The sequence below is a fragment of the Vicia villosa genome, linkage group LG1, assembly GCF_029867415.1.
Source record: "Vicia villosa cultivar HV-30 ecotype Madison, WI linkage group LG1, Vvil1.0, whole genome shotgun sequence".
Classification (NCBI taxonomy): domain Eukaryota; kingdom Viridiplantae; phylum Streptophyta; class Magnoliopsida; order Fabales; family Fabaceae; genus Vicia; species Vicia villosa.
In genome coordinates this window covers 155,843,409-155,865,916 of record NC_081180.1, presented here as the reverse complement: position 1 = coordinate 155,865,916, position 22,508 = coordinate 155,843,409, and the positions used below count along the sequence as shown (strand labels likewise).

Below are 22,508 nucleotides of genomic sequence, written 5' to 3'. Positions count from 1 at the left end.
GAAAAATGATATTCATGCTCGAAATATTTTTTAGTCAAAAATGATATACAGGAAAAATTTATTCAAAAAATCTATTATTGATCTAAATATTTTTATATACGAAAATTTAATATTGATCCAAATATTTTTGTAAATGATACCTAAATAAAAATAATATTTGTATACAGAAAAATTATATTACTTACGAAAATTGGTATTTATAATCTAAATATTTTTATTTAAAAATGATATACAGAAAAAAAACTACTATTGATCTAAATATTTTTATATACGAAATTTACTATTGATCCAAATATATTTGTAAATGATACCTAAACAAAAATATACGAGAAAAAAATCTATTATTGATCTAAATGTTTTTATTTACGAAAAATGTTATTTATGATTCAAATATTTTTTATCCAAAAATGGAATAGGCCAAAAAATCTATTATTTTCTAAATATTTTTATATATGAAAATGTGATATTGATCCAAATATTTTTGTAAATGACACATAAACAAAAATAATATTTGTATATGGAAAAAAATCTATTATTTACAAAAAAATGGTATTTATGATCCAAATATTTTTATTCCATAATGGTATACGGGAAAATAATTTACTATTGACCTAAATATTTTTATATACGAAATTTACTATTGATTCAAATATTTTTGTAAATGATACCTAAACAAAAATGAGGCTTGTATACGCGAAAAAATCTATTATTGATCTAAATATTTTTATATACGATGAATGATATTTATGATCAAATATTTTTGATCCAAAAATTGCATAAGGAAAAAATATATTATTGATCTAAATATTTTAATATACGAAAATTTAATATTGATCCAAATAATTTTGTAAATGATACCTAAACAAAAATAATATTTGTATATGGAAATAAATCTATTATTTACGAAAAATGGTATTTATGACCCAAATATTTTTTATTCAAAAATAGTATACGGGAAAAAATTTATTATTGATCTAAATATTTTTATATACGAAATTTACTATTGATCCAAATATTTTTGTAAATGATACCTAAACAAAAATAATATTTGTACATGGAAATAAATCTATTATTTACGAAAAATGGTATTTATGACCCAAATATTTTTTATTCAAAAATGGTATACGGGAAAAAATTTATTATTGATTTAAATATTTTTATATACGAAATTTACTATTGATCCAAATATTTTTGTAAATGATACATAAACAAAAATGAAGTTTGTATACGGACAAAAAAATCTATTATTAATCTAAATATTTTTATATACGAGAAATGGTATTTATGATTAAATATTTTTAATCCAAAAATGGTATACGGGAGAAAATCTATTATTGATCTAAATATTTTTATATACGAAATAATCAATTAATTATCTAACTTTTTTCTTCTTTTTTTTTAACATTTTTATTTAAAATAAATTATGTATCCAAATTCGTCTAACTGAACAATATTGAATATTAACGGAAACCTGAAGTTACTGATTAAAATATTTTTTATTAACAAGAACATGAAGTTACTTATCACAATATATATATTGAATATTAACGGGAACATGAAGTTACTTATCATAATATTGAATATTAACGGGAACATGAAGTTACCGATCACAATATTGAATATTAACGGGAACCTGAAGTTACTGATTAAAATATTTTTTATTAACAGGGACATGAAGTTACTGATCACAATATTGAATATTAACAGAAACTTGAAGTTACTGATTAAAATATTGAATATTAACGGGAACATGAAGTTACTGATCACAGTATTGAATATTAACGGGAACATAAAGTTGCTGATTAAAATATTGAATATTAAGGGAACATGAAGTTACTGATCAAAATAGTGAATATTAACGGGAACATGAAGTTACTGATCAGAATATTAAATATTAACGGGAACCGGAAGTTACTGATTCAAATATTGAATATTAACGGGAACATGAAGTTACTGATCACAATATTAAATATTAACGGGAACATGAAGTTACTGATCACAATATTGAATATTAACGTGAACTTGAAGTTACTGACTAAAATATTTAATATTAATATGAACACGAAGTTATTGATCAAAATATTGAATATTAACGAAAACATGAAGTTACTGATCAAAATATTTTGAAATTAACGGGAACGAAGTTACTGAGCAAAATATTAAATATTAATGGGAGCATGAAGTTACTGATCAAAATATTGATTATTAACGGGAACGTGGAGTTACAAAAGGCTATTTAGACACAATTTAATTTTGGTGATTTCAATTTTGTTCCTTATTTTTTTTAGACACAATTTAATGTTAATTGTTCTTATTTTTTTCCACAAAATGTTAATTACTTTTAATTTATTTTTTTTCTATTAAAAAATATATATGTGAAACAAATGCGCGTCCCGTACCAGAACCCGTGCGAACGCACGGGTTTGTTACTAGTTGGTCTTTATGGTTCGACAATCTTTTATATTACTTCGATATATCCGTGCGCTTGCGGACGCATCAATAAGCCAACATGAATCAGAATTCGGAAGACTAAACCAATCCTTTTATGCATCACGAGACGTATTAAGACATGGAACACCAACATTATCAATTGCATGAGGCAACTTTGTTTCAGGTGTTAATGTTTTTGGCTTCGCCAACAGTAATAGCTTCACTCTCCGCCATTTGAAGATCTTGTGTTAATGATAACTTAACCCATTATTATGTTTTGTATGTGTTGACTCTCTTGTTGGTTCATGAGTGACTAAATGATTTCATTTCTATGTTTAGTATGTTTGGCTCTCATATTGAAATGGGATGGAATTGTATTAACAAACGCGTTGGTAAGGAGAAGGAGTTTCAACCTTCCATCAAGTTCAACGAGCTTTCTCTTGCTGCTAAGAGAGGGATGGATGTTGCAAAGGAGAAGTGGTGAACAATCTATTGAGGGATCGCTCTTGTACTCTTGCCTCTACTATCCTCCCGGATCTTTTTCTTTGTGTTAACAACATCAGTCTTCAAAATGGACCTAATATTCTTTTTGGACGTTTGCTAGCTTTATGCTTATTGGCCCACATAAACTATCCATACTTTTCAACTTAAGCCGTTTCCTTCTTTTCTTCATATCTAGGGCGTTTTTATCAACAACCTCATTCGCCTCTTTAATTACCTGTTCCTTAGTAACTTCTGTAGTATCCTTTGCATTATGAAAAGTGTCTTTGACAAAAGTACTAAAAGAGCATGTGTCAGATATGGGGTCAAAAATTGTATCTTCACACTCCTTACCAAGTGTAGCAACCTGCCCTAAAAATTAAGCTTTTAGAGTCGCCACCTATTCTACCAAGGCGAATAGGAAACCTTACGCAGTTAAGAGATTCAGAGTAAGATTATTATAATCAGGTCAAGGGAAGGTGTTAGGCACCCTCAACCCTTTTCCTAAGGTTTTGTCTAAGGCAATGGTTTTATGACTAAATTTATTAAGGTCAATAGCTAAAGAAATGAAAAGGGTGAACAGTAAGATTCGAACCTGATTAGAATTTGAGGGAAGGGGACTCGCCTTGTTGCCAAGTGCCTACGTATCTCTTTATGGAGAATCAGAGTCAACGTAGTTCGGCACAGGGTTGTACGCCTTTGAATTCGATTTGATTTGGGTTGAAGGTATTTTTGAATGGCCTATCGTAGTTTTGAATTTTGTGGTTTCCAAGGCATTTTGAGTTGCCTTGTCGAAAAGGATGAAAATCCGTAGTTTAATTTGAAGTGTTTTGAATGTTTTAGATTTGGGCGTACAACCCTGGTTTGATGTGTTTTCGTTAGATACAATGATCAATAGATTTGATCATTATAATTAACGAATTATATGAGGTATTGCTGGTTATTCTGATTGATAGATTCAGTTATTACATGACAACGAATTCAGTTATTTACGTTTTATTATTTTATCTCTCGTCAATGTGACTAATAGATTTAGTCAGATCGAGGAGAGAATTAGTCAAGAATTAATTAAATTAATATTAGATTAAATGAATTAATTAGATGAAATTTATTCCTCGTCAATGCGACTAATAGATATAGTCGGATCGAGGAGAAAATTGATTGAGGATTAATGTTTTTTGCCAAATGGGCAGTGGGATTGGACAAACCGTAATACGTCGTAACCCTTCCTAGGGTTTTTGTGATTTTTAATATTAATTAATAATGATTAAATAAATTAAATCGACATAATCGAAAAATCGGGAAAATAATTCTAACCCTAACTATAATCCTAATCCTAATTCTAATTTATTCGAATCCTAATTCTAATTAATTAATTAAACTAACCACAATTAATTTAATCTAAATAAATAAACAAAACAAATAAATAAATAGTACAAAAAAATTTGTATAGAAACCTGGTTTTGATCATATGTGGCTCCCTTGTGAAGGTGCATGGTGAGCCTTGCAATCCTGGTACGTTAGATTGGATTGTAGGAGATCTGATGGTGGTAATTGTAGGGTGCGTCGTACTCCTGGTAAGCATGTATGTACTGAAACTTCATATAGAAGTTATTTGGAAAAAATGTTCAAAAGGTTGCAGGGGCCAGGAATCGAACCCTGGACCCTTGGGTTACTAAACACACGCCACAAACACCCAGCCAAGCCTTGTTAGTTGTTAACAAATTATCTAAAAAATAATTAATATGAAACGATGGTGCACATGGGGAAAAGTCAAAACAAGAAAACATGGGCCCCACATGAATACGCTGCAACTAATTAGAATTAGGAAGAGAAGATTGGACTTTTGACTCATAAACCAGGACCTGCCACGCATGCAAAGGGATATGGTCTTTGTTGACTAGCGAACGAAAACGTCCCACGCGTAACCTCTCTCCCTCGTGCACTGTTCATCTCCGTCTTCCTCTTTACCTGCGGAATCATTTAGGGAAATTGTCGGGCATTCACCTGCGAAAAAACCTTCAAACGCCAAATCCTGCAAAACAACGTTAAACACGAAAGGAAAATGCCCAAATCGCATTAAAAATAGCCTCTGATCTCAAATATGACGTTCGTTTGATCCGATAACCCCTGGAATTGTGAACCCGAAGATGAAACTCAACCTTGCCCTAATCATGGGAGTTCATGATTCATGGCCCCAATCCCTCTTATGATGCGTTCAACCTGTTCTACACGACCTCAATAACATATTAGTGCAGTTAGTTCTTATTGAAACAAGGCGAAAACTTAAAAACGAAACTTACTCATACATGAACATGAAGAACGTGATCTATACGTTCTGAGTGTTATGGCCCTGGTTCAGTGATGCATTCTTACTCCTTATTTCCCCAGCAATTGATTGAAACGGTTGTAAAGGCTCGAGGGTGGCTGCAAAACTTAAAACTAAAAATATCTTATTCTTCCTCCTTTGAAGTTTGGTTAGGGCTCCTCTTATTGGCTTTTTTCGTCTCCCCTTTCCCCTACTGCTATTTTAGAATATATATATATATATATATATATATATATATATATATATATATATGGAGTCTTTAGGGTTATGTTTTGTGTCAATAACATCTTGCATTGATGAAAATATTTGATTGAGAAATCAACATGCAATCTTTCCAAAATTGGCTCTTTTCTTGTCCTTGAAGCTTGTGCACGAAATTGACATGTTTTATGGGCTATCTTGAACCTCAAGATAAGTGAAAGCAAAGCCGATATACAATTATTCCTTGTTTTCATATTTTGTTTAATTTAATTTGTATTTAAATGGAAATAGCAAGGGGCGTGCTATTGAGTATAGAGACCATAGATGGGCTTATGAATAAGTTAAGAACAAAAGAACCTAGGCCCATTTGGAAGAAAATTGATTTTGACAAGCATTTCTCTTCGTGCACCTCTTTTAAAATATCCAATTTCTGCGACTTGTATCTTGCTCAATCTTTATCACTTTGGGATGTTCTTGGACTTTTTAGAGAGCTCAAAGAGTCCTCTAAATGACCTTTTTGGTTTCATCGCAATTGAAGCTTCCATGCTCAAGTTATGAGCTTTGACCCAAAAGGTATCTTTTGTTGACTTTTTTGGAGGACCTATAATCTCTTGTACCATATCTCACAAATGATGCATTTCTGGCCTTGGCTTGTGAGAGACAAAGTTGTAGAGAATCCAATTTCCTTCAATATAGGCTTTGGTTGGGAAATTTTTGATGCTCCATGTGAAAGTTATGGCCAGTCAAAGTTGAGTTGACTTTCTCCTATAAAAAACCCTAATTTGAACCTTTGCATTTGTTCATTTCTGATTTTTTATTGATGGATCATGATCAACCTTTGATCAAATGATGGATATAACCTCACATACTTGATGTTGACCAAAAATCTTGAAGTTTGACTGTATTTTGACTATAGTTGACTTTTAGGTCAGCATAGTCGATTATTGATCATCTGAGCCATTGAGTGAGCAATCCTTAGAATAGAAGCTTGACTTTTGACATGGAGGTGCCTTGAGACATATGAGAGACCTTGAGATCCATTTGAGGCCTTGTAGATTCAAAATCCTTTGATAAAATGCAAACCCTAGTTTTGGAGATCTTGGATTAAGAGAGTATTCATTGAGCCAACCCTTGAGCCTTGAGTCCTTGATGATGAAATGAGATGGGCAATTTTGGGGTATGACACCAAGCTCCAAGTGTCCCCTTTTTGCATCTGCCGCTGAAAAGGCGGACGCATCAAAAGATTCAAATATTTTGCTTCCTCCGAAACCTTTTTATTCTCTTTATCCGGTTCATGCCTATACCTCTCAGATATTCCCTCCTTGTTCTTTCTGCACTCCCTTTCCATAGAATCCAAGCTTCTAGAATAAGAACTATCACCATCTTCCTCTCCCATTGAATTACACTCAGGGATAGAATTCAAACCGTTGGAACTAGAAAAATCTTCAGATTTCTGAATAAGCAAACTCTGTTTATAAAGGCGTATAGGGCCATATGAATCTTCTCGGACTACCAACTTAATAACAACGTCATCAATAGCAACCAAAACAGACTCCATCAAGCAAAAGTCAAAAGGAACCCGGATCAAGATCCTGGCAATATCCATGTTACAACCAGAAGAGGTGTTATCGTTGAAACATATGTAACTCCCTAAAGAGTTATCCAAATGAACAAAAGACTCGATGCTCCAAGTGTGGCAAGGCACACCATAAACCCTAATCCATCTTACCCTTTCACGATCCACAACTGTTGGTTTCCATGGCTTAATGTAACTAAACCATTGTTTCCACCAAGAACAACCTTCTTTTAACAGCTCATAGATTATCCCTTCCTCCATCTCCTCCAAAAGACAAAGATTGGCCCCCAAAGGAATCACTCTAACCGAGAAAAATCCTTTCAGTTTCCAAGTGTGTTTGAACATTATAGGAATCACTCACAAACTCCATGTATTCCTATTTTTCCTCCACAAATTCAGCCCAATCCAAGTTCCTCGCAGTAAACGAAACGACAATGACTCATTCCACCACTCCTAGATTTTCTCAACTGATTTTTAGCAAGGAAGTATAAAAGGGAGGCAGTTAGCAACACTCTCGACTTTTGTTCCAATTTTCATTTGATTGTTCAGAACAATTTTGTTAGATTTTAAGCAAAAATATTTCCCACCTGAATTAGCAATAGTTCTCCACATAGGAGAACTATTGCACCATTAGATTCCTTGTTATCCTTCAGAACCTGTTTTAGGTTTATAATTTTCTGCATTTCAATTAATTATTTTCGCAAGCGAATCCTGCCGACATCAGTGGAGGATCGTGAAGCTAGTTTTATTTAGTACTCAAGAATTATTTCCAGAATTAGGGAAAGAAAGGTAGAGGTAATGGATTTTGACAAAACTGCCCCGACGTGAAACTCCTTAACTTAACATAAGAGACAATATCCTTACCAGTGAAACCACAACAATTTTTAATGAAAAGAAGCGACATACCGTCCGGTCCCGGATTCTTTGCTCCATCACAACTCCACACGGCGTATTTAATCTCTTCTTCCGAAAACGGGACCTCAAGAGAAAGTCTCTCCTCCATAATCAAAGTAGTAAAATCAATCCCATCTAACGTAGGTCTATCTTCACAATTCTCCTTGAACTTCTATTCGAAATGATCCTTCACGGCTTTTTTCACCCCTATGACCGACTTCACCACCCCTTCGTTAGTAACTATAGAGCTAATATGGTTTTGCCTCCTCCTCTCCTTCATCACTCTATAGAAAAATTTACTATTAGCATCTCTATCTTTCAACCAATTTAACCTAGCCTTTTGAATAAGTAAGTTCTCCTTTATCCTAAGATTCAACCAAATCTTCTTGTTAGCATTCCTTTTAGAAGCCAATAACTCCCAAGTTCACATCTTCATCATCATCATATTCATTAATCTCCTTGACTCCTTGTTCAACTTCCAAGTCAAATTTACCAAACATAGTCTTGTTCCACTATTTCAAAGTATCTTTGATACGACGAAATTTTTCTTTCAACACGAAATCTCCTCTTCCCCTCACCTCCAACATCTCCCACTCCTTTTCAACAAACGGAAAAATATTCTTGTCCGAAAACCATTAATTGTTTAACCTAAAAGGCTTAGGTCCCCAATCCTCTTTATCCGCCTCCAACCATATAGGACAATGGTCTCATACGTCCCTTTGTTCTATGAGTTGACCTGTGACATCCCAAGAGGAAACAATGTTATCGGAAACAAGGAACCTATCATTCCTACTTTTCACGCTCTCGTTACTATTGTACCACGTAAACTACTTGCCCTTGCACGACACATCAACAAGGCCGCTTCCATCTATAAACTCCGCAAACTTCCTTCTTTCCATATTGTTACTTCCTGCTGTAAACCCCACCTTTTCACTCCTCTTTTTGGTCAAATTAAAATCTCCCCCTATTAATCATTCTCCGTCTTAATACTTGGTCTTCAAATCCAACAAGTCCTTTCGCAGATTCTGTTTCAAACTTAAAGTGCAAGAAGAATAAACATTAATTATGTAGTAAATTTTACCCTTCCAAACAACCTTCGTGCCTAAGAAACCATCGCCTATGAAGCTAACAATTACTGATACAAAATTCGTTTTCCAAAATGTCAAGATGCCCCCGATCTCCCAAAAGCATCTGAAAATGAAAAATCTATGTCCTCCATCCCCAAAAAATTCCTTTCCATTTCAATCGAAACATCCTCCATTTTCGCCTCTTGAATGAGGAACATATCTACCTTCCCTCTATTGATAATTTGACTAATCCTTTTTCACTTTACCCTACTGCCGCTTCCCCTAATGTTCGTGCTTCCCACTATTATTAAGAAGTATTTTATTCCATCTTCCTTCCCTCTATTCTCACGGCTTCCGCCTCCCACAAAACCTTAATCTTGTTCTGATAATCCCTTCTGTTATCTCCATATCTGACTCCCAAGACAATAATTTTTTCCCACAAATTCTCACCAGAACTAGGCTCTAGAAAGGTTAGTATTTTGTTGTTGCATCGCATGATACCCGACTCTTCTGGTTGTTCCCCATACACCAATGAATTAGAAATTCCAAATTGAGAAGTCTCCGTATCTGTTGCAGATTGGGACTTCTTCTATAAAAATGTGGGTCATGCAACTGGTGAATGCACCAAAGCTAACGCTACTCACGATTATGAATGAAAAAAGGAGACAGACGTAAAGTTTCTAAGTCTAAACCTATTATGACCAGATTTGAAGATAATAATGGTCATCAAAAGTATATAGTGGAAGAGGAAATTGTGAGGCATATAAATCTTCTTTCCAAAGATACACTTATCACTGAAATTGTTCACTCAAATGGGGGAGTTCATCTTACTAACAATGAGCAAGTAAATAATATTAAGAGTTAAATACGTTTTTAGTCCCTATAAAATTTTTCTTCAATGAATGGTTTTTCTAAATTTTTTAAATTGTTTGTGAATCATAACATTAGTAAAAAAAGTATAACTAAACTCTCTCCAGTATTAAATAATTTTCAAATATAACATAGAACAATCATAAAATGTTAAGGCTAAATAGTTGAAAATATGCGTATTAATGGTTATAGTAAAACAAAACACATCAAGCTATAATTATTTAACATTTCTACCTTTACATAACATAAACAACCACTAAATAATCATACATTACTTTGAAAATGAATATCAAGACTTATCCATTGCATTTTAAGCTTTCCAATAAAGCTCCAGATGATTCAAATCTGAGAGGATTGCAAAGCACTTCTAAAGACTTCTGAGAATGGAAGATGTTGTTAGTGAAGTTGAACAAACCCGAAATAATTAGCCCAAACTCCATTATTCTGTGCTCATGGCGATTCCGAGCAATGTTTTTTGCCACTGAAAAATCTATGGTCATGTTAACAAATCGTGATATATGAAACATAAGTAAACCAGTCCAGTTGAAAGCTGGAAGAGTTGAGTTGTCTAAAACAACACTCTCACCCTCACTCGTGTAAAACATCACCTTTGCGGAGACTGCGCCTGTTTCGTAATAAAAGCGAGTATTTTTTTTGGGGTTGCTAACTGAGATTAAAATGTTGAACTTAACTTTTAAATGAGTTTTGGTAACCTCGAATGAGTGGAGTGACCCAGTGCTAACTTGGAAGGTAGGAAGGTCGGCAGATGATAACACGAATTTATATGATATATTTAGCTTATTTTACATAAACATTGTTAGCATTTTCATTTAATTATGTTATTTTATTATGGTATTATGCGGGTATTTTCCTTTGTTTCAGGTAACGTGTCTGCGCGAGCATATTTGTGAAAAGAAGAAGAAACAGAGAAAAATTGATCCGTTTTTATTAAAGAGAAGTGAAAAGAGGTGCAAAAGAGATTTGGAGGTGCAAATATACAAGGCCCAAAAGACATAGTGGAAGTTCAGCCCACGTGGGAGCTGAAACTCCCACTTGTCAAAGGGAGACGCCAGTCTCCAAGGGGCTCTTACCACGCCACTAAAGGGAGACGCCCGTCTCCATTCCCCCTAGAAAATCTCCACTTGAGACGCGCGTCTCTAAGTGTGTGCCAAGTCAATTTCAAGAGTTGAGACGCACGTCTCCAACTCAGTCAAAAATAGGTTACGTGAAATCCGGAAAAAAGGCACGGCGTGGGAGAAAATGGACGTTACTACTCAGCTATAAAAGGGAACTGATAATTCTTTATCAGGGTCCTAGTTTTTGCACCAGAATTATTTTTCTTGCTTTCCAGCAATTTTTATTTCCTTGTTATTTTCTCGCAACAATTTCTACACCGGAAATTGTTGTGAACCTTCAATAAATCTAACCTTACGTTAGATTTAGTTTTAATTCCTTGTTTTTATTATTTGACCGAATAATTTCTGAAGAACGATTCAACTGATCTGTGGTAGAAGTTCAAGTACTCGAAGATTTCAAGATTTATTTAATTCAGATTTACATTATTCAGGTTTCTATTTACCGCTTTATTTATTATTATTGCATGATATATTGTATGCCAATTAATATGCCTAAGATTATGAACTGAATTTATTTATGCATGTTTAACCGTATCAATATGTCTAGCTAATTTAATTAAGATATCGGTATGTAAAGTAATTTAACCGTAGGGATCCATAATAAGTTGGCTTGAATATATTTTATTAAAAATCACTCGTTTCTCGTTTTGTGTCTTATTGAATATGCTAAAGTTATAAAATCAATAGAGTGAGAGTTTGAGATTTTAGAACTGATAAAGGTTAAAATCAACAGAGCGAGAGTTTGAGATCTTTAACTGAATAATAGACATAGAACATTAGTTTTGAGGACAGCGAAAGCATATTAAAACTAATTAGAATTTATTTATTTTCAAAAAGTATTTTTAAACCCGACGCGGGACAGCGAGAGCGTACGTTAGAGAATACTAGCATGATCCGAGTCAACAGAGCGAGAGTTTGAGAGGAGGACTTTTAAATGACATAGGTATTAGAGATTTTTAATTAAATGAGAACCATAGCCAATGGAATTTCGGATCATCTAAGTTAGACGAAATACATCCTGATATCCACTTATTATTATAACATTCTTAGAATTAAGATTTTAATTTTCCCTTTAGAAACAACTCAAGTTTGCTTAGCCTTAGCTTTACATAGTAACCTTAGATAACGGTAGATCGATTCAAAGTCCCTGTGAATTCGATATCTTTTAAAACTACACGACATGACTGTGCACTTACAATCATCAAATTAATAGACACGTAAAGTCGCGATCAGTAGAGAAAAGGTCCGCATACATCATCAGTATAGAAAACATAGTCATAGTGACAACCATAATGAGGAAAGCAACTGAGCAACGACACATGATGTGAAAGTTTGCAAGACAATAATCATTATAATTTATGATAAATCAATAAACATATATATGTTCACTACTATATAACATCAACAAATTCATACTTACTGATTATCATGAACTCGAACATAAAAATTATGAAAATTATGAAAATTCATACTTAAAGTTCTTCATAAAAAAAATTCTATCTCTATTTCTCGTTGTTAATGATCCTCTTCTATTATCTAAACAACTTCCTTTCCATCCTTTAGATCCATACCACTCACCAGTCACCCCCGTACTTTCTCTTGCATTATTTCAAATCAAGTTTCAGGTGTTCATTACGTTTAAAGAAAAAAAAACAATTGATCTTCATAAACAGTCAACAAATAATTTCACAATAATATGAGAGAAGTGAGAGGCTGGAATAGAAATACATAACTATGATTAAAATTGGAGAGTATATATGGCTGTATCATAATACTTGTGATTGAGAACATTCTATCTTCGCAATAATCCCAATACAATACGGAGATTAAGATACTAAGAGACATGGTTTTGAGAAGCTGAGCTTGTGTCAATTGCATGGTTTTAAGATACTTTCAGATTTATACTTTTCAATACAATTTGTATTAACCTAGTTTACCAGATTATAATTAATTCACAAGATCTCTTCCAGATTTATAATTAATTCACAATATAATTAATTTACCAGATTAACCTAGCAAAGATGATGAACCTTGGGTGAGATGGCAAAGATCTCTTCCAGCTTAACCAGTGGGCCTGGGTTCGATCTTTGTCTTGGGTATGAAATATAACATTGTCAGCTTCTAAGTTCTACTTTAAGCTTTACTATCCACAGCCATAGCCACAGATTCCTGCTTTGCTGCTGCAGTTTTTGCTTGTTCCACTTTATTCATTTTTGCAAATATATTTCCATAAAACTGTGCATCCTTCTTGTTGTATTCTCTCACTTTGTCCTTCAATCTTTTGCACTCAATCTTCACATCCCTGGAAACATCCACATAACAAAGATTAATTTAAACAAAATTTTGAATTGGGAATTTCTTCACTTGTCCCTGAATATACAACACCGGGACCATACATGAGACCAAGATTGATAGGAAGTTAATCCTATCAAAACTATAATCTAGGGTTTGTAATAGAAAGGGGAAGAACATTAAAAGTAAAGGAAACTAAAATAAAAGATAACTTGATTTCTTTGATTCATGATTTTTCTCACCTCTCAATGAGTACATATATAGTAGTAGAAGTGGATAGTAACTAAAAGTCCAATAACTAATTAAAGGCCCAAATACTACTAGAATCCAATAACAATATACTAATAACTATTAATATAAATTCTAAAATACTCTTCTATCATTGCCAACCCCTTCAAAACAACCTTGTCCTCAAGGTTGTAAAATAACACTTAAACTGCATAATTGTTGTGGCTACATTACTCTTTCCTGGATCCCACACAAGGAAGAGAAAAACCTTAAGAATGTAAATATAACGGTAGTAGAAAACAGAAAGAGTTTGAAGAAATTCAAGATGCTTGTGAAGTGCAACAACCCCTTCTAGGTGATCAACTAACATCCTTACGATATCACTCACAGGAAATTTACTAGCATGGTAATGTGAAGTATCTTTCAGTGTTTTAACAATGTCATCCAGTCTGTAAACGTCCAACTCAGCCAAAGATAACTTCTGCTTTTCCTGGTCAGATAATAAAGCATTATTGAACTCGACAACCTTTTTAGGGATCCCGTCAAACTGAGCAATATCTAAAACAAGCATCCCTTTCTTAGGAATATGCTTGAATGTAGGCTTCGCAGAGATATTAGATGTGCGTGAATGTGTACCTGGTACGTAAGCAATGTAGTCGGTGTATGGATCACAAAATGAAGCATCAAAAGTAATATCCTTTTGTCCACTATTTTGGCATATGAACTGCACGACTTGTTCACGAAAGGAAATAGGAAGACCCTCATTGAGCATCCATTTATCAGCAACATTAAACATGAGTTGCAGCTCGTGATGCATTACTCGAACAACATTTGCATAAGACGGTCCAGCAACTGCCTGCGGACTATCGCTCTGTAACAACTTAACTACACTAGGGCCACCAAACAGGTTGTGCAACCCACCAAGTGCCTCCTCGTACGCCCTGCCTAAGAACATTCCCAGATAGTATCCTATGCCAAGTCCTTCCAATTCATGAAGCGGGAAGCTTGACTCACCACTGATAAACTTGTCAATCTTCCCATCACTGTCACAAGTTAAGTTAGATAAAATACCCCTCACAGTTGGTTTCCCATCCAAACGAAGAATTGGGAAAATGGGAAACAAATGATCCATGCTCCAAAAATCAGGAATGGAAGTGAACACAAAAGTATTCATATGGTACTTCTTAACCAAATCCTTTGCAAAAATACCACTATGATAACTCTTTGCCGAGATATTGTTATCATTCAAGTATCTGCTAATTTGATCAGTTTCAGACTGAAATTTGTAGTACACTATGATGCTTTTAACTTCCGTGAAAGGAGGAGACTTGATCAGAACCAGTAGGTATTTGATTCTATTTTCTATTAAAGACACGGATAAACACAAATTGTCCCTTAAGTGTGCATTCTGAATAAGATTCGAGAAAGGAATATCTAGGGCAGGCATGATGGAATCTAAAGTTGTGGTTGTAGCAGTAGCTGTCATTGCGAGAACAGAACCTACATTAAGACTTCTATGAAGTAGTGATGCTCTAAGTCTCATGAATGAAGGTTGGAAATTGTGAGACCATTCAGATATACAATGTGCTTCATCAATAACAACGAGTGAGACGGCTGACCCAGCAGAGATAGCAGACAAAAACTCTGTATTCAAAAACCGTTCGGGTGAAACAAAAAACACCTTTACTGTGCCTTGCCGAAGCTGACAGAGCGTTTCCGATGATTCTTCAAGCGTTTGCGCACTACTTAGAAGAGTGCCCGAAATGAGTGGAGGCAATTGCTTAAGCTAATCAATCATCAAAGCTATCAACGGACTAACAACAAGCGTAATCCCGGGCAAAATCAACGCACACAACTGATAACACAACGACTTCCCTGCACCAGTGGGCAAAATAAGCATAGTAGACTTCCCAGCGAGAACATTATTGATAGCCTCAAGCTGCCCCTCTCGAAAAGAATCATAACCATGAATCAATTCCAACAGCCTCACTAAATTCTCATCAGAAGCTTCACCTTTTGCTGCTAACACAGCCTCCTCCAACACTTTGCACTCAAGTTCCCAACCCTTTTGTTCAAGTGGCAGCCATCCGTTTGAGGGACCTACACCGTCAGATTTGGTGGCTCTGTTGGGTTCTTCGAGTTTGTCACGGTCGGATTCTCCTTCCTCGCCGAAGGTTGAAAACGGAATAGCTCCGCTGCGAGCCTTGTTTGCGGTTTTCCAGAGGGGATCTGGAGAAACTATAAATGGGTTAGAGGGTTTTGAAACGGCGGTGTCATTGATGCGATTGGGATGGTAGACAAAGTTGCCCTTAGAGGGTTGTTGTGGCGGCTGACGAGGGAAATGACGAGGCAATGTTTGGGAGGATTCCGATTCAATGACACGAAGAAGATTCTCATCGGAGAAAGGATTTCTTTTGACATCTATAGAAGAAACGTTAGACCTAGGAACCAAGGAATCGTCGAACCTGTTGACGACGGCGGAGAGAGCGGCGCGATGTGGCGGAAGTATCGGTGGTTCTTTAAAGATTGACGTCGGTGGTGGGTCCAATGGTGAGATCTCTCTCACTGAGTCTGTTTCTTCAGTTTTCTGGAATTCTTCTAAGTTCTTGTTATAAGAGAGATCGAGGATGGTGCGCGCGGAGCTGAGGAAACCGAACTTTGCATCGATTTGAAGGACTTTGAATGCTGTTCTGGCTGCGACATTTTCAACAACTTCAAAACACACGGGAACAATATGGGAAGAAGGAATGGACAGAAATAACTGAGTACTCTCTCGGTGTTTGTGTTTATGTTTAAGATTCCTATTCCCAACATCATGTTCCAAATAGTTGCAGAGCTGGACTTTTTGAGAGGTTTTTTTTTATCTTTTCTTAAAACAAGGATGAGACACTTGTAAATGCTTCTCAAAATCTTTTTTAAATGTGTGATAGGTTTTTGTTGGTTGCAGTGGTTGATGATGATTATTGTAGTAGAATGGATAATGAGATGATGAATATGAGTTAGGTGGTGGTGGATATGAGGTAGGTGTATGAGGTGAATATCCATGATTTAGATAAAATTTTGGTGATGAAGATCCATGAGTGTAGTAAGGTGTGAAGAGTTCCCATGGGAATGATGGAAATGAAGGTGTTGGTGTGGGTGTGGAATAGGTTGGAGGAATGCTCCATTGATGAGATGAAGGTGTATGATAAGCATAATTCATAGGAGGATTTGAGTACATGGATGAAAGCACCAATTGATAGGAAGTTAATCCTATCAAAACTATAATCTAGGGTTTGTAATAGAAAGGGGAAGAACATTAAAAGTAAAGGAAACTAAAATAAAAGATAACTTGATTTCTTTGATTCATGATTTTTCTCACCTCTCAATGAGTACATATATAGTAGTAGAAGTGGATAGTAACTAAAAGCCCAATAACTAATTAAAGGCCCAAATACTACTAGAATCCAATAACAATATACTAATAACTATTAATATAAATTCTAAAATACTCTTCTATCAAAGATCGTACCTGTTATCTGGATCAATTTCAAGGGCTTTTTAATATCCATTTCAGCCAAATCCAAGTCTACAAGATGAATATATGCTTGTGCCCTGCGGTATAGTGCTTTTACATTCCTACCATCAAGCTCTAACACCTACACAGTAAAACAAAACTCTCATAAGGTCAATCAATGGATTTCAATTCATTTCCTCTTGATTTCAACTAAAGAAAGATAACAAAAAAGCAGAAAATTTCATAAACTAACCTTTGTGCACAACTTCTCTGTCTGTTTGTAGTCCTTGAGTTTCAGCTTGCATGCTGCATTGTTAAGATTGCACGTAATTTTCAATGTTTTGGTCTGCTGTTTCTCCTTATCACTAAAGGTGGAATCGTACTCAATATACTTCATGGCCTGTCACACAGAAAAACAATAAGAAATCATGTATAATTAACTCACTTTTTTACTACAGCATATCTGTAATTTACATAGCAGCTTGGGGTCTTTCTGTTTCCGCAAGTGTACCTTTTCATATCTCTTTGATGCACTTTCATGTTTACCAGCTTTGTGTTGAAGTTGGTATTTGTGAGTTTGTTTGAAGTCCCACATTGCTTAGGTTCCCGGACTGTTGGGTGTATAAATATGTGAGGACAACCTCACCTCTTGAGCTAGCTTTTGAGGTTGAGATCCAAGCATATTTAACATGGTATCAGAGCCGGGTTAAGGACTGCAATGTGGGCGTTTGGCCCATGCCCACGCTAGGCGTGAGGGTGGGTGTTGAAGTTGGTATTTGTGAGTTTGTTTGAAGTCCCACATTGCTTAGGTTCCCGGACTGTTGGGTGTATAAATATGTGAGGACAACCTCACCTCTTGAGCTAGCTTTTGAGGTTGAGATCCAAGCATATTTATCATGGTATCAGAGCCGAGTTAAGGACTGCAATGTGGGCGTTTGGCCCATGCCCACGCGAGGCGTGAGGGTGGGTGTTGAAGTTGGTATTTGTGAGTTTGTTTGAAGTCCCATATTGCTTAGGTTCCCGGCCTGTTGGGTGTATAAATATGTGAGGACAACCTCACCTCTTGAGCTAGCTTTTGAGGTTGAGATCCAAGCATATTTAACATGGTATCGGAGCCGGGTTACCTCACCTCTTGAGCTAGCTTTTGAGGTTGAGATACACCCAACAGTCCGGGAACCTAAGCAATGTGGGACTTCAAACAAACTCACAAATACCAACTTCAACACCCACCCTCACGCCTAGCGTGGGCATGGGCCAAACGCCCACATTGCAGTCCTTAACCCGACTCTGATACCATGTTAAATATGCTTGGATCTCAACCTCAAAAGCTAGCTCAAGAGGTTGAGATCCAAGCATATTTAACATGGTATCAGAGCCGGGTTAAGGACTGCAATGTGGGCGTTTGGCCCATGCCCACGCTAGGCGTGAGGGTGGGTGTTGAAGTTGGTATTTGTGAGTTTGTTTGAAGTCCCACATTGCTTAGGTTCCCGAACTGTTGGGTGTATAAATATGTGAGGACAACCTCACCTTTTGAGCTAGCTTTTGAGGTTGAGATCCAAGCATATTTAACATGGTATCAGAGCCGGGTTAAGGACTGCAATGTGGGCGTTTGGCCCATGCCCACGCTAGGCGTGAGGGTGGGTGTTGAAGTTGGTATTTGTGAGTTTGTTTGAAGTCCCACATTGCTTAGGTTCCCGGATTGTTGGGTGTATAAATATGTGAGGACAACCTCACCTCTTGAGCTAGCTTTTGAGGTTGAGATCCAAGCATATTTAACATGGTATCAGAGCCGGGTTAAGGACTGCAATGTGGGCGTTTGGCCCATGCCCACGCTAGGCGTGAGGGTGGGTGTTGAAGTTGGTATTTGTGAGTTTGTTTGAAGTCCCACATTGCTTAGGTTCCCGGACTGTTGGGTGTATAAATATGTGAGGACAACCTCACCTCTTGAGCTAGCTTTTGAGGTTGAGATCCAAGCATATTTAACACTTTGAACAATGCATTACCTTCTTCCTTTTTCTTTCCAGCTGCCTCAATCTTCTCTTGCGTAGTCATATCCCATGATTCCTTTTCCTGCACCCCACTTTTTAGTCAGTAACTTAGCCAAAATAAGAAAACCTTAAGAAAATTAAAACACGAGTTCTCACCTTTACAAAGGAAACCAGCTCAACTGCATAGTAATCAGTGGAGTTAGAAGGAACTGTAGCCAATTCCTGAGGGGAGGCGGATGAACCAAAAGCATACTCAGGCTGTATGACCACCAACGCAACTTCCCCTTGCTTCATATTCTTCACAGCTCTATCAAGTCCAAGAATTACTTGCTCTACACGGTACATGGAAGATATCAATTAGGACTATTGTAGAAGCTTACTTAAAGAGTCAAAAAGTTCAACTTAAAACCATTGTTTAAAAGTACCCTCATCAATTTTGAACTCAAATGGCTGATCATCATCATGACCCTTCTTAAGAAAGATAGTTTCATCTTGTAGCTTGCCAATAAGTTTCACTGAATCAATGGAAATAATGCTTCTATTCAATACTACAATCTATTATAAAATACAAGGAAGCAAACAAAACATAAACTTTAGGTAGTGTCCGCATCCACATCAGGCCGCAATTGCAGTGTGATCGTAAATCACATTAAAAGCCGCAACAAAATGCCGCAACGACCGCATCGTAACACCGCAATGGTCGCATCAGCCCGCATCAGACCGCCAGATTATACATTGCAAGCAAAAATCGTTTAATCTATCTTCCTTTCTATGTTTATCATAGATTTAAAGTATGTTTTGAACATATTAGTGATTTTCAAAGTGATGGCGAACTAGTAATGAGATATGTATCAAAAATTAGAGAAAATGCAAGACATGTCAAATATAAACTAAATAATAAAGTATAATATTTTATGCTCTAAATATTAAATTTACGCCGCAACGATCGCATTCTGCATCACAATAGCCACAATACCCGCAACCGTGCAACCGCAATTTAAAATCATGTTTACGACAGGTTTAATTTACTTATGTAATACAGTCAAACTTTCTGCAAAACTTTTGATTTAAGACAAAGTTTAATCTGTTTTTGTAACAGAATTTAATTTTCTGTCAATGTTCATTCTTGTTTGTAAAGGGTAGTTTGGTATTTTTCTCCCATATACTATTTATGCTTCTCTAATCCATTCTATTGAAACCTTTATTAAAAGGGTCATTGTTCTCTATCATTTCTCCCGTATACTATTTAAAAGAGTTTGGTTTGATTTTGGGAACTTCCGTAAATAGTCTACATAATTTTACGGCTTGGAGGAGCAATTATTGTTTTTTCTGTAATCTCATTTAAAAGGGTTGGCACTTGTTTCTGGAATCCTGTTAACTAATTGAGTCGCTACAGGTATTTGCATTGGAAAATCTTATATCACTGCTTAAGGAAGATATATTTCATCATATTCAAGAAATCAGCAAGGTATTACAATTATCACATTAATTGAATTCATGTACACCACTTGTTGTATTCCGCAGGGTCAGTATATAATTGGATTCACCCAGAAATTTTATCTTGTGGGAGCGATTTAAATATTTAAATTTTTAGAATTTTATTTTAATAAAATACTAAAAGTAAAATACTAAAATAAAATATTAAAAATTTAAATATGTTTGCTGGACCCCTAGGGCTTGAAAGGAAGAGAATTTACGCATCGCTTGGTTTCTTTTGGATGAGAGAGTAGAATTAGACAATTTACTAAATCTATATTGGGTTAAATGCAATTCACCCCCTGCCATTAGGGCGTGTTTCAGATTTGCCCCCCTGAATTTTTTTTTTTAAGAAGACACCCTTATAAAAGTGTAAAGTCAGTTTCACCACACCCTTTTACCACTAATGCTGACTAGGCTTTGACTGATTCGCTGACGTGGCAATTGTAGCTAACTAATATTATTAATCATTTATATTGTTATTAATTAGGATATTAAAATTAGTTATTTAATATTTCATTTTATTATTAATGATTATTATTAAGAAAAATATATTATTATTAATGATTATTAATTTTTATATCCCTGTTCACTTTCTTCAACCTTGCTGCGGCGGCCACCACCATCATCAACTCAAACCCTAATTTCATTTCAAGCCCAGATCCAACAAAATCAAACGCAAATCAGGAAAACATTCTACAACTGAATCAACAATCTATTACATTCAATATCCAAAACAAACTTACAACAAATCGAATAAAAAAATTCAACTCTTAAAATCAAATCAAATCCTAAAATTAAAACTAAATCGATTTTCTCCTCAGAGGCTTTCACTGCTACATGATGAACTATGTTCCCACCTGAATAGACCGCTGTTTCGATCTACATGATCGAATGAGAATACCCCGTCGACGGGAACCGCATTTGCTGGCATTTTCTGTCGAGAAACTCTGCTAAATCTCGGTTGAATGTTCCATCTGCTCGTTGGAGAAGATTGTAAGCAAGCTTGAAATTTGAAATTAGTACATCAGTGGGTAGAGTTCTTCAGCTGGTTCTTGATTATTGACTGAATTAGGGATTTATTTGGGGAAATTAGGGTTTGTCTGGGTTTGAATGCATGATTTCTTCTGGGTTTGTGCTATGATTTTTGGTGGTTTTAGGAGAAAGATGAAAGGCTGATGGAGATGAGAGAGATAGTTGGTAAAGATGAGAGAGGGAGAGTACGATCGAGAAGGGGAGGGGTTGGGGTTGAGGTTTCAACTACTCCTCTTTGTTTCTTTTAAAAAATATATAATAATAATAAATAAATGAATATAATAATTTTAATATCCTAATTAATAACAATTTAAATGATTAATGATATTAGTTAGCTACAATTGCCACGTCAGCGAATCAGTCAAAGCCCAGTCAGCATTAGTAGTAAAAGGGTGTGGTGAAACTGACTTTACACTTTTATAAGGGTGTCTTCTTAAAAAAAAAATCAGGGGGGCAAATCTGAAACACGCCCTAATGGCAGGGGGATGAATTGCATTTAACCCATCTATATTCTCTACGAAATTAAGAATGTATAATACCAAAAATATAGCGATTAAGATGTTATGTAGGAATCCATAATCAAACAAAAAAGGGAGAACAACAAGTACTCAAGTACTAGTTGCTGCTTCAACACAAGAAATTTTGCTGATCAAAATGACCTTGGTGTCCCTGTTACAGCTGGTTATTTCAATGCTAGAACGAAGGGCAACGTCTCCTAGAAGATGCTAGGGGCTTGGCTAGTACGGTAATCATGATTTTATGGCTAAAGTTTGTTAGGTTACAAAGATTGTTTCTTTAGGGAGAAGGTAAAGAAAGAAATTAATATTTCCTTGATTAAGTAGGATAATGCTTGTAAACCTAAGTGTAAATACGAATTAGGAACTTGAGACTTCATATGGTTAATCTAGATTTTTTACTAAACGGAAATGAATGTTGCTTTTAGTTGCTTCTGATTTTCTATGTAACATTGTTGTAGTTATGTATGGTGCTTTAGTTGTTTCCGCTCTTTG

At 35.4% G+C, this 22,508-nt stretch overlaps 1 protein-coding gene and 1 pseudogene across 1 annotated transcript; both read right to left on the bottom strand.

The window, feature by feature from the left end:
• Positions 1-12,761: 12,761 nt before the first annotated feature.
• LOC131619431 (peptidyl-prolyl cis-trans isomerase FKBP65-like) lies at positions 12,762-19,495 on the bottom strand (annotated as a pseudogene).
• Positions 13,592-16,746, bottom strand: LOC131619424 (uncharacterized). The gene has a single exon (XM_058890522.1). The coding sequence runs from the start codon at positions 15,044-15,046 to the stop codon at positions 13,670-13,672; it is 1,377 nt and encodes a 458-aa protein (XP_058746505.1). The 5' UTR covers positions 15,047-16,746; the 3' UTR covers positions 13,592-13,669.
• Positions 19,496-22,508: the final 3,013 nt, after the last annotated feature.

Bases quoted from the DNA above. Each gene is read 5' to 3' on its own strand.
- LOC131619424 (XM_058890522.1), bottom strand. From the start codon at position 15,046: ATGAGACTTAGAGCATCACTACTTCATAGAAGTCTTAATGTAGGTTCT.